The sequence below is a fragment of the Choloepus didactylus genome, chromosome 4 (assembly GCF_015220235.1).
Source record: "Choloepus didactylus isolate mChoDid1 chromosome 4, mChoDid1.pri, whole genome shotgun sequence".
NCBI classification, from domain to species: Eukaryota; Metazoa; Chordata; class Mammalia; order Pilosa; family Megalonychidae; genus Choloepus; species Choloepus didactylus.
The window spans coordinates 131,092,712-131,105,826 of record NC_051310.1 but is presented as its reverse complement, the minus strand read 5'-3'; the positions used below and the strand labels follow the sequence as shown (position 1 = coordinate 131,105,826).

Here is a 13,115-nt window from a genome sequence, read left to right as displayed (position 1 = left end):
GTTATTCCTATGCTACATCTCAAAACATACACGATCCCTTCTCTAAACACAAGCTACCATGATTCCAAACTCATACCATCAAATCTCTTTCAATTTCTTCATAGAGCCCAGCTATCCGTTCATCCCTCTCATCTGTGGCAATATTTGCATCTTCAAGCATTTTATACCACTCTTTAAAGTACATGTCATCCAGATCTCTGTACGCAATAGCCAAAGTTCGGAGGCCTTCCCCTGCAAATTCCTGCCAGAGCAGACATAGATTTAAGAACAGTCACAAAAATAATATTAATAACACAGTAATAATAACAAAAATAGTGGTTAAGGAGTTTTTCACTCAACTTCATTTTGTCCCAAGAGAGCACTATTTAACCATCCTGACTTCTAACTTTTTGTCTCCTTGGAGATGGGAGATAATGTTTGTATTTTGTATTCTATTTCCATGAAGTTAAAGCAATCAAGGGAGCTAGAATTCACACTAAAGACAGCTAAAATGCCTATGGAAGTATCCTAGTTGAGAGGTCATCAATGGCTCCCATGCCTTGATATATCCATTTTCCATTTGAAGCAACATATATTGGGTTCCAACCAAGCCATCCCTGAAGGAACCACTCCTGGCCAGAGAAGAACACAGCCTGCTTCACAGCTTAGGGCCCTAACTTCTAGTAGAGAGGAGAAGATGCTTAGAGGAGCTATAGCTCTCAAATCAAAGACAAGAGGCTCTCCCAAGGGAATGCAGCATAACAGCTCATCAATTTGTGTCACATTCTCCCTAGTTATATAGCTATATCTAAAATTAATTGAATCCTAACCATATGGCTAGCATTGTGTTAAACACTGCACATGACTTTCCTCATTTCATCCTTACCACAAACATTTTACAATTATTGTTCCCATTTATGCATGATATAGCTGAGGTACTAGAGTCTGAGGAACTTGCCTGGGTCACACATCTAGCAAGTTGCAAAGTTGCTATTCTAGTTCAGGTCTTGACTCTAGAGTCTGAGCCCTTAAACTTAGATCCTGAACCACAACTCTTTTCCAGTGAGTGTCATGACATCAGGAAGGAAGGAAAAGTGACTAATAGCAAGAGAAGTGCTCAGAAAATTTCTGCAAATCCTGTACCCTATTGGTACATGTGATCAAGCCCTCGATCTTTGCCTGCTGAAATCCAACTTACTAAATGCCACGAGTTCACTGAACATCCTTATATGGATTGAATTGTGTCCTCCACAAAGACATGTTCAGGTCCTAACCCAGGTCCTGGTGCATGTGAACTCAACTGTGAAGAGAATCTTCAAAGATCCTATTAAGATGAGGCGAAACTGAATCAGAGTGGGCCCTAACTTATTATGACTAGAGGCCTTATTAGTGGAGGAAATTTGGAACCAATAGTAGGAGTGAATAGGAAACAGAAGGAGACAGTTCTCCATGTGCTGAGTTATGGATTGCCAGCAAGCTGCCACCGGAACGCTACAGACTTCAAAGAAAGCATGGCTTGCCAACACCTTGATTTTGGACTTCCAGCCTCCGAAACTGTGAGATCACAAATTCCTGAGGTCTAAGCCAACCAGTATATGGTACTTTGTTATAGCAGCCCTCACAAACTCAGATAATCCATGAGTCACTCTCTGAAGGTGACATTTCCTGCCTTGAACTCACTTAGCATGTTGTAATAACTCGTTTGTGGCACTTGTTACATTCTGTTTTGTTTTATAGGTATTTGGGTAGTTGTCGCATCACCCCCGCTGAATTTCAAAATACTTAGGGGCAGAGATTACAAATTCTCCATCCTCAAATCCTCTACTATAGAGAGAGAGCACACACCTTTTAAAAAATAAGCTCAACTTCATTGTAACATTCCTAGATCAAAAGTCAAATGAATATTTTTCTGGAATCAGACCACAATGAAAATTGTCATGTTAGTGCCATGGCTTTCCTTTAAAAATATTTAACAACAGCATTCTTTATTTGTATTGTCTTTACATTGTATTTCAAAATGGTTTTATATTCATTATTTTATCTGACAACTGTGGTGGAAGACAGATAACGTGAGTTAAAGAAGATGAGGAAAGAATTTCTTAGGAGCAAAATGGGTTGTCAGGGATTACAAAAAAGTAAGGCAAAATGAGTACACCTTTCTCTTAACTTCTGGTTTAGGGCCTCTTTCATAAACCCCATTATTTCCTGAGCCATAGATTCCCAAGCTTATCATGGGATGGGAGCACTCTGGGAAGAGCAGTTCCCCATTAACCTCGTGGCCTGACACAATCCTCTTTGGTCCAGGAGGCTGAAAGTCCTCAGGAGCTCAATGACTGCAATGCCCCTGCCTGACTTCAGCAACTGGAGAAAATATAATCATTGGTCAAGGAGGGCATGTCTCACCCAGAATGCTCACACATATGCTAAATTGGGAATTGCCTGATTCTTCTAAGCATGATAAATACTGATTACCTGGTAGGCAATTGATGACTCAAAAGTTATGTAGTTTTGTCCTCTTTTGTGTCTGGCTTCTTTGGTGCAACATTGTGAAATTCATCCATTTTTCCATATAGTTGTAATTCATTCCTTCTCATTGCTGTGTAGTATTCCAGTGTCGACAATATCATAGTTTCTACTCATCATGTGCATTGGGATAGTTTCCTTTTGAGAGCTATTATGAATACTACTATGAATATTCTTCTCCATGATTGTTGTTGAATATACATACACATTCCGTGGAGTATATACCTAGCAGTGGAATTGCAAGGGTCACAGGATATGCATCTATTCAGCTAAAATAGATATTACACAGCTTTCCAAAGCAGTTGTATCAATTTACATTCCCCTTCAGCAGTCTATGAGGGTTCTGGTTGTGCCATGTCCTCACCAACATTGATATTTTCTGTCCTATATACATTCTATATCCATAATTTACATTAGGTGTATTCTTTCCCATATACCACCCTATTATTAACACCTTGTAATTGTCATACATTTGTTATAATCCATGAAAGAGCATTCTTATATTTGTACTATTAACCCCAGTCCATCATCCACAACAGGGTTCACTGTGTGATACAGTCCCATGTTTTATCTTCTAACTTTCGTTCTAATAACATACATGACCCAAAACTTCCCCTTTCAACCACATTCACATACATGGTTCATCGCTGTTAATTACACTCACAAAAATGTGTTACCATCACCACCATCTATTTCCAAACCTTTGCAATCAACCTAAATGGAAATTCTGTACACATTATGCATCAGCTCCCCAATCTATTCCCTGGTAACCTATATTCTATATTCTAACTCTGTAAATTTGCTTATTATAATTAGTTCATATCAGTGAGATCATATATTTGCCCTTTTCTGTCTGGCTTATTTTTCTCAGCATGATGTCCTCCAGGTTCAGTCATGCATCAGGATTTCATTCCTTTTTACAGCTGAATAATATTCCATTGTATGTATATACCACATTTTGCCTATCCATTTGTTGGTTGATGGACACCTGGGGTGCTTCCATCTTCTGCCAATTGTGTATAGTGCCTCTATGAACATCACTGTGCAAATGTCTGTTTGAGTCCTTGCTTTCACTTCTTCTGGGTACATACTTAGTAACAGGATTGCCAGGTCCAATGTTAATTCATTCAGCTTCCTGAGGAAATGCCAAACTGTCTTCCACAGTGGCCGCGACATTTTACAATCCCACCAGCAATGAATGAATGTTCCTATTTCTCCATATCCTCTCCAACACTTGTGATTTTCTGTATTTTTAATTGCAGCCATTCTACTGGGTGTGAAATGATACCTCATTGTGATTTTGATTTGCATTTCCCTAATAGCTAGTGATGTTCAGAATCTTTTCATGTGTTTTTTAACCATTTGTTTAATCTTCTTTGGAGAAATATCTATTCAAGTCTTTTGCCCACTTTTAATTGGGTTGTTTGTCTTTTTATTGTTGAGTTGTAGGATTTCTTTATGTATTCTGGATATTGAACCTTATCGGATAGGTGGTTTCCAAATATTTTCTTCCATTGAGTAGGCTGTCTTTTCACTTTAGTTATAATGTCTTGATGCACACAAGTTTTTAATTTTGAGGAGGTCCCATTCATTTTCACTTTCCTTGCTCATGCTTTGGGTGTAAAGTCTAAGAAACCATTGCTTAACACAAGGTCCTGAAGATGCTTCCCTACATTTTCTTCCAGAAGTTTTATAATTAGTCCTGGTTCTTATATTAAGATCTTTGATCCATTTTGAGTTAATTTTGTTTGTATATGGTGTGAGATAGGAGTCCTTTTTCATTCTTTTGTGCATAGATATCCAGTTCTCCCAGCACCATTTGTTGAAGAGACTGTTCTTATGCAACTGAATAGACATCTGTGCATATTATATGATTACATTCCATGGTAGGCTGGTAAGCTTGCTCTCCAGGGGGAGGGCAAGGGGGAGAAGATGCCTTGATTTGTAGTATTTGCCAATTTATATTATGTAGATACACCCCCCATGGACAATTTCAAGCTATCAATGGTCCAAGAAATTATTCACAACATTCCTGAATATTTTTAAATTGCCTCCTATGAGCTGGTATGAGCCAAAGTTCCTCAGATTTTCTGGTCAATGTTGACTTTCTTTTCTTTCCCAGAAATTTTATGGTTTCATTCATAAATCTTTTCTCTTTCATGGAACTTTGGAAAGTAGAGAGAGATGTGTGTGCTCAATTTACCATTTAAAGTCTAGAAGTTCTAATTAATTTTTTGATTGAAAAATTGAAAATTAAAAATATATTGGCTCCAATTGGAGAAAATTCTCCATTATACCACAGGAGTTTGGGGACACCATAATCCATCTCCAACATTTTCTTTTATAATCCTAGGTTTTCATACTTGGAAAAAAGCCATTTGGGGCACTATGTAACTTTTAAACAGTTTTACTTAAATATAACTTACATACAGAGAAGCAAACAAATCCTAAGTGTATAGTTTGACGAATTTTCCCAAAGTGAACAGACCCATGTAAATCAGCACTCTGAAGACACAGAACATTCCAGAAGTCCAGAAGCCCCCTTTGTACCCCTTTTCTGTCACTCCTCTCCTTTGCAAGAATAATCATTATCCTGACTTCTAACACCATAGATTAATTTTCCCTGCTTTGAAGGTTTTATAAATGCAATCAGCAGTGTCATGTAGCTGGCTCATACCAGCTCATAGGATTCACTCACATGATTGTTCTTCAGTGAATAACATTGACACAATCTCAATTCTGTAAGTGCTGTTTTTATTGGATATACAGATTAGAATCAGTACTGGAAACTTAATTTTAGCTACATAATAGAATGTCAATTTTATAAACCTTCTCAAAGTAAATATAATATAAAGATTAAAAGTGTGAAATGTAGGGGTAGAAAAACAGTTGAGAGTATAACTTCTAATTCCGTATCTTTCACAGTGGGAAATCAACAAATATTATCTTGATTTGATAAAACACAGTTGTATTTACAAGTGAAATGAAATGATACCTGGAGTTTGCTTTTAAAACATTTCAGTTTAAAAAAAATCTAGATGGGGCTAGATAAAACATAATTGAAAAATGCTGGTAGCTATTGAAGCTGTGTGGTATGTACTGTCTACTTTTGTGTATGTTTTAAATTTTCCATAATGAAAACATAGAAGTAAATAATGAATGAATAAACAAATGTTAAATATTCAGCTAATAAAAGTTTAAGCATAAAACTTAAGGTTAATAATAACCCCTAGGATAAAAGGGGAGATAAGAGAAGATAATTAAAGTGACTGCTACTGGAAAGTGGAACTGGCAATGGAGGTAGACTTTACTTTTTGCTCTAAACTCTTCTGTAATGTTTTTATTTTATTTTTTTGCTATATTAAAATTTTATTTTAATGATAAAAAATTGTTTAAATGTTAAAGAAACCTCATCAAGGCAAGTTATATTAAAAATTACTTTTTAGAAACTTACGGAGTTAGTATTTAATAATTGGTCAAATTTATTGAGAAACCATAATTCCCTTTAGTATGTAGTAAACTGACAGTCTGAAAAAGACACCTCTAGCGCCTTATGCTTCTTACAAAAAAAAAAAGTAGGGAACTGGTAGTTGCTAATTCTCTCACACAGCCGCAATAGTTAGAAACATGTGGGATTGCTTTGGGGAAATGCTAACGACCTCCCACTTCGCCTGGGCCTCTGGTGGTCATTTTATGGGCCTCTACACTTCACCATTTCTGCTCCTTTAGGCATTGCCATTGAACACATCTATGTTGCATTCAGCTTATGGAAAAGACATAGGTTTGTGATCAGGCACAAATCAATCTCACACACCCTAATTAAGTAAATGGAAGTCAGTGCATACTGAAAAGATGTGGCTTAGCCCAGAGAGACCATGAAAAAATTATCCAAAATTATCTGTTAGACAGTGGGTAGCGCTTTGGATATTGCAAGCATATTTTGCAAGCTCTGCCTTTCAAGACCACCACAGGGTCCCCTACTGATCTGAAAATTCTGTTACTGTATTGGAAAGATCTTTTGTCCTCTTAATTTGCACAAACACTTCTTTGTCCCACTGGGCATTTTACCCATGCCCTTTCCCTCTGTTCTACACAACAGTAAATTAACTCTAAGAGGACTTTACAAAAGGAGACATATGATTTAAGTTATTTAATTGTAGCATGAAACCCAAGTTTAATCTTGAAGGAGCATTTGAGCAAGGTCATTTCCTATCATTTCACAACTCAAAATCAGTAATTAAATACAAATTTAAAACCTTAGAATCCAGAGACCAAAATGAATGAAATGAATGAAGAAAAGGGAAAGGTAAATTTGTATTCCCTGGAAAAAAATTTCTTTTGCATAGAAATGTAAAAAGGCCAAAGTTAGCTTTTCTATACTTTAATATGGAAGGAGAATATAATAGGGCCTCAGTGTTTAAGCAATGGAAAATATCCATTACTTATGATTTCAATGTTGTTTTCATAAAAAATAAAAATGAAAAAAAAAAAGAAAAAGAAATTTTAAAAAGACCATGGAGGCCTTCTGGAAGAGATTAAAAGAAAATAAAGAATGCTCTATTGGAAAGACAAAAACAATAGCTATGTTTGTAACCAATATTACTAAACCATCATTCTTTAAACTAAAGTCAGACAGAGTTGGTTGGTTTTTTTTTTTTATTATTTTATTTGTTTGTTTGTTTTTTTAAAGATTCAGAGAATGTTCTGAATTAAATAGAGGCCTGACAAAGAACATGAATCCTCAATAATTTTTTAAATAAAGAAACCAATAAGGAAATGATCATTTTGAGCAGTAGCTCTTAAAGTTCACATTGGGTTAAACAGAAACCTCAAACAAATATTAGACATTCAAATCACAGGTTTAAACCAGGTAATGTTCATATGAATTCACAGACTTACACTTTTGCAAAAAATGTGTCAAAGATCATCCCTTGCTCCCTTCAGAAAGCTTTTGGAAAGAAGTTACACATGATCTCAGACCGTATGAGTTTCATAGCTTCAATCTGCTACCTGGGACACAAGGGGTTTATCAAGATTTACGACCTGAATAAAAGGACCATTGGAGGAGAAATCGGCTCTGGAGATTATTTTCCCCTAACCTCCTAACCAGAACCCTACGCTATTCATAAGGGAGTCAAGTTGGTGCCAGACACACCAGAACCCAAGGGGCAGAAACTCTCTGCTCATCTTCCCAGAACCAGATCAGCCTCTAGCGGTGCACAGCAGCGGGGTGCGGCCCCAAGCAGCAGAGGAGTTGGAGCAGGTTTCCCTGGGTGTTCCTGAAGCACCCCCAAGTCCTCCTCTGGCTGGAGCCCACACTCATCGGCTACTTCTCAGCTGTTGTGTGTTAATCCAGCTGTGGTAGGACCAAATGGACTCCCAGCAGGGTAGGGAGGGAGCCACATGCCAGTTTCCAGATATTTGTTGGCACAGTTTCCTACGGAACCACTCTCCAGATGCTTTCTATTTAGTAAGTCAGATCATGTAGCTGATATTTTGTAAACAAGACTTAACTGTAGGAAATGGCAAAAGGGCCATCAGGCTAACCTTAAGACCGAGGCACTTACACTGAGATGGTCTGACGTCAAAGACAGAAGGTCTTCATTGGAAGGATGAAGTCTTTCAAATAGAATAGTATCTGCTCCTTTGGAATAAAGCTTTATCTGCCCTTCTGGGTTTCGAACTGAAAAGAAAAAAAGTTTTGGGAAACTATAATATCATCAGTGAAATCTGTCAAAACTAGATTCTCCCAGGGATCCAGCCTGGCAATTTGGAAAAGGGCATAATGTCTTAGCCAGTAGTAAAACACTCAATGCCTTTGATGAGAGGGTCACTACCTAAGTCCCTTGGTTTTATTCCTGTTTTGCTAACTTAATACTATCCCGTCTAATAGATTTCTTTGATTTCATAAACTCAGAAACAAATATTTTCATTCTGATGCATACAACCATCTCATTTCCCTTGCCTACTGCTTCTGAAGGATTGATGCATTTAAAATTAGGCTGTTTGTATTGAATAGAGTTATGCCGCTTCATCTCCAGATGGAATCCTAGCCATTCAAAGCCATGGTTTGTGTGTTAGTCCCCAGCACTCACTGATGTATGTCTTTACTCCATTCACTTCTTGGAAAAAAACATTCATTCTTGGTGGTTCCATTCATTCTTGAATCACAATCCAGGCTACAAGCAAACCTCACACAGAGGACTTCTAAAAAATAAAATTTCCATCTTCTTCCCACTGGAAGTCAGGATTAGTGGGACTTGGGTGGTGTCTACAAATTGTTTTTAATCTGTTCCCAGGTTTGATAATGATAGCCCTGGCTCTCCTCACCTCCACCCCTACCTGCATTATGCTTTCAGGTGGATCTTTCTTTAAAACCACTGGACACATGGCCTTGCTTTATAAACTTGGTTTTACAGCATGGCACATAGTAGGCACTTAAAAAATATTTGTTGAATGAATGAATGAATGAATGAATGACACTGTAGGAACTGCCCACAATTTAAGACAACTGGCTGGGTCACAACTTCGTGGTTTGAACACTTTGGCCCTCACTGACTTCATTAGTTGAGTCAAAGATAACCACATGCTTTTCACTCAATTATACCTTTTCTCTAGAAATAGAATGCCTCAAAACAGATGGACATAAATAATTACTACTATTAATTTAATGAGATACACAATTTAGGACTTGCTTTAAAGGAGTATGAATACCAAAGTATGATGAGTTACTTTCCTCACTAACCTTTAACTTCTCTTAGCACTTAATCTATTCTAGTTTCCTCCAGGCTTTTATAAATCCAAGGCACCCTGGAAACTTTTCAGTATTGGGACTTGTCTAGGGCCTGTCTTCTGTTCCAAGACCCTTTGGTCAGTTCTCCTAGTTGCCAGAGCTAAGGCAGTTGTTCTTCTATTCTGGATCTAATTGCCCACATTTTGGAAGAAAAAAAAAAACCACATGCAATCCTTTATCTAATTCCTCAGAGAAAAAACTTAATCCTAGGAAATATCTTCCCTTCCTTTCCTTCTGGAACAATCCAAGTAATAATTTTCCCACACTTTCTTCCTTTTGTTACCAGAACTATAATGACAAAGTATGTGTACCTTACACTTGCTAGTAAGATTTCTGCTAGGTCATCAGTTCTCAAACTTTGTCGTCCCAGGACCCTTTTGCACTCTTAAAAATCAGTAAGGACTTCAAAGAGAATTTTCATGTGGGTTATATCTTTAAATATTTACCATCTTAGAAATTAAAACTGAGAAATTTCTTTATAATAATCATGTTAAATTAATTATACTATTTCTGTAATAATAATTATAACATAATGAACCTATTCCCTAGTAACACAAATAACATATTTTTATTAAAAATAACTATATTTCTCCAAAAAAAATTTCAGTTAGGATAGTGGCATTGTTTTACATGATGACAAATCTCATTAATGTCTGTCTTATTAAAAGACAGGTGGATATTCATATCTGTTTCTGCGTTTAGTCTATTGTGACATCACGTGTCACATGGCTCCTGTAAAACTCCTCAATACAATCATGAAGAATGTGAATGAAAAGAAAAATAGCATCTTGGTATTATTATGAAAATAGTTGTGTCCCTGTGGACCCCCTAAAAAGTTCTTGAGTTCCCCCAGGGGTCCCTTGACCACACAATGAGAAACCCTGGTCTATGGAAATCATAAGCCCATTGTGACTCCTGTAAGTCCCTCACATTCTTTATGTCACAGTTTCTACATATGAAAAAGAGATATTTAAATAAGATAAATTCAGGGTTCTTTCCAGCTCTACCTATTTCTGACTCAATAATGATTTTCCATCCTTGATGTCCTCTCTTAAACCAGCACTAGCCCCCTTTGAGTTTGTGTAAATCTAATTTCATGATATCATGCTTGAGTTTATTCGCTAAACATTTCCTTTAGCAGCTCAGCAAGTTCTATGTCTTCTTTCATCCATGGCATCTGTTAATTTCTGTTAGGAAGCTTCAAAGTTAATAAAACCTCAGTCATTTCAGAAGTTGACATTTTTAAAATACATTAAAACAGAACATAAAAGTTTTAATCAGAAATTAAAAAGTGATCTTCCAAAGGTCAAGATAACTTATGTCCAGAACAAGGACAAAAGTCATGGTTTTTTAGTTATAGAATCTTCTCCCATTGCCTGTCTTTTAAATGTTAGTGTTCTCCAGGTATTTACCCAGGGCCCCCACTCTTCCCATCCTTCACACTCTCCCTGGACAATTCCATTCATTTCTATGGCATCTACAAGCAGACTGCCCCCAAGTGATCATTTCCTGCTCAAATCCTACTCAAGCAGTCCTTTCTTAACTTTTAACTACCAACTGGACAACTCCCCTTAGATGTGCCCAGGTACATCAAACTCAAACTGGACTCATCATTTTCCTCTGCTAACTAGCTACAATTCCTACATCCCCAGTCTCGGTAGCCAGCTTCACCACCCACTCAGTCTCCCACATCAGAAATCTGGGTATCACTCACAGTTCCTCCTCCTGCACCACCCATACATCCAACCAAAGCCATGCACCTCTCTTTGCTATTTTCTCTCTTGCCTAGATCATTACATTAACTTAATCCAGTCCTGATTCCCTCCAAATTCTTCTCTACATTCCAATCGCCTTCACACTACTGCTTAGAATCTTGCAATAGCTTCTCTCAGCCCTTAGGATCAAATTCATACTCTTTAATATGGCATATACAGAGCTCATCAAGATCTGCCACCTTCCAGTCTGTTTCCTACCCTGCTTCACTCTCTACTCCTGGATGCAGCCACACAGAACATCTTTCAATTTTGCAAATGTACCACATTGTCCCCATGGCTTCAAGTCCCTGGAACATAGTAAGTACAATCAAAGTTTGCTTAACTGAATTGAATTATAATTGTGCAAATATCATTGAAAGCAGTAGATATGCCTTTGTGACATAAAGGAAAGACAAAAAGTTAGAAATGGTTTCCAAGTTTATGTTGTAAGAAGTAGATGCAACAGCAGCACTATGATGTATCATGAATAATTCCATTTTGCCATATTTCAGGTGGTTTGCTGGTCATACACTCACACAAAGAAATAACTGTCACATGGCAGTGTGATTTGTACTTCAATAATCTTTAAAAACTTTAGAGTTGAGCAACCCTTATCTAAAGATCTTGTAAGGACTTTTTTGAAAAGCTATTGTAATTTATTATTTATTCTTTATTATTCCTTAACAATTATTTGCCATTGCACCTCTATTAACAACTATATTTGAATTTTATCTCTATATTTTTATTTACAAAAATAATGACCCTCTGTAGAACTAGTCCCTCCAAACCTATACAGTGAGATTAATACGTTTACCAATAGAGTATATTCTATACCCTCTGAAAATTTTTTATAGAAGTATATTTTTATTAAGATACCTTTGACTTAAATCAGAGAGTAAGGGTGTGATATGAGTGAAGGAGCGTGATATATCATGATCAAGGAAGATAGCAGAACTCCAACTCAAACACAAAGTAAATTGCTGATGGGTCATTAGCTGAAGATAGCTTTCTTGCCCCAGAATGAAAGTACTACTGGGACTTGTCTAGGGCTTGTCTGGGTATCATTCATAGTTATGCACCATTGATTCAATGACTTAAACTTAATTACATTTAAATGAAAGAGAGAGAGGAAGAATGGAAGGAGGGAGGGAGGGGGGAGAGAAAGAAAGAGCAGGGGGAGGAAAGAAAGAAAGAAAGAAGGAAAGAAAGACCAAATGTCTGAGCCTTCCCATCAGGGTGGTGTCCCCACAGACTAAGCCATGAGGCAATCATGAGACTAGATTGGTGCTTTCCTTGTTGTCAAACAACGGAGACTTTCTACCCTTGCAGTTGTTTCTTTCAAATTCCTCCTGATTAAAAACCAAACAGAACCAAAATAAAGCACGCAAGCCTCCATGAACTCTGTGGTGGAGTGTTACCTTTCTTCATATGGGATCCATTAAGGCAAACATCTGAGGTTTGCGGTTGGGCTGTGATTTCTCCACAGTCTCTAATGGTGGCCAAGTCTGGGGAAAAGCCAAAAGTCTCCCTATGTAGCAATCTTAGGTTTGTGTCAACACCCCCAGAGCAAAGAGAAGCTAGTTCTGGGCCAAACCAATATCAAAAACACTTCCCCTGGAGCTGTAAATAGAAGATAGCTCCTGCTGTTACAAAATGAGGCTAACAGTGAGAGCCAGTATGTTCATCAGCAGCACTGATGATGGCTGCCTACAGCCTGTTGTCAAAGATAAACATCCCAGACTTTGTTTGGGTTTTACCTGCTGAGAGCAATCTCTCAGAGCTAGTTTCCAGTAGTTAAAAACTCTACCATTTTATATATATATATACACATATACATACACACACTTTTTTGCCATAGTAGAAATCGATTTAGTATGATGATCAGGATATTCATAAGTTGTAAAGAGTAGGGTTTAATTTTATTTAACAAACATTTGTAGAAAAGCTACTCTCTGCTTGGTCCCAGGAGGTCTAAGAAGACTAAGGCATAGCACCTGCCCTCAGGTAACACACACTTCTTTCGAGTGGTGTAGTCGTGAATATTTGGGGACTGGCATCACACTGGT

The 13,115-nt window shown here is 37.3% G+C and overlaps 1 protein-coding gene across 8 annotated transcripts in view; it reads right to left on the bottom strand.

The window, feature by feature from the left end:
• Window positions 1-13,115, bottom strand: part of ATP8B4 (ATPase phospholipid transporting 8B4 (putative)) — a 273,488-nt gene that overhangs the window by 63,750 nt on the left and 196,623 nt on the right. For 7 of the 8 annotated variants that reach the window (XM_037834015.1, XM_037834017.1, XM_037834013.1 and 4 more), the window contains 2 exons: window positions 8,070-8,185; window positions 77-241 (listed from right to left, as the gene is read on the bottom strand). In XM_037834015.1, the coding sequence (XP_037689943.1) occupies window positions 77-241; window positions 8,070-8,185 (281 nt within the window). The remainder of the gene's footprint in view (window positions 1-76; window positions 242-8,069; window positions 8,186-13,115) is intronic. The other variant, XM_037834018.1, reaches the window with a different exon arrangement.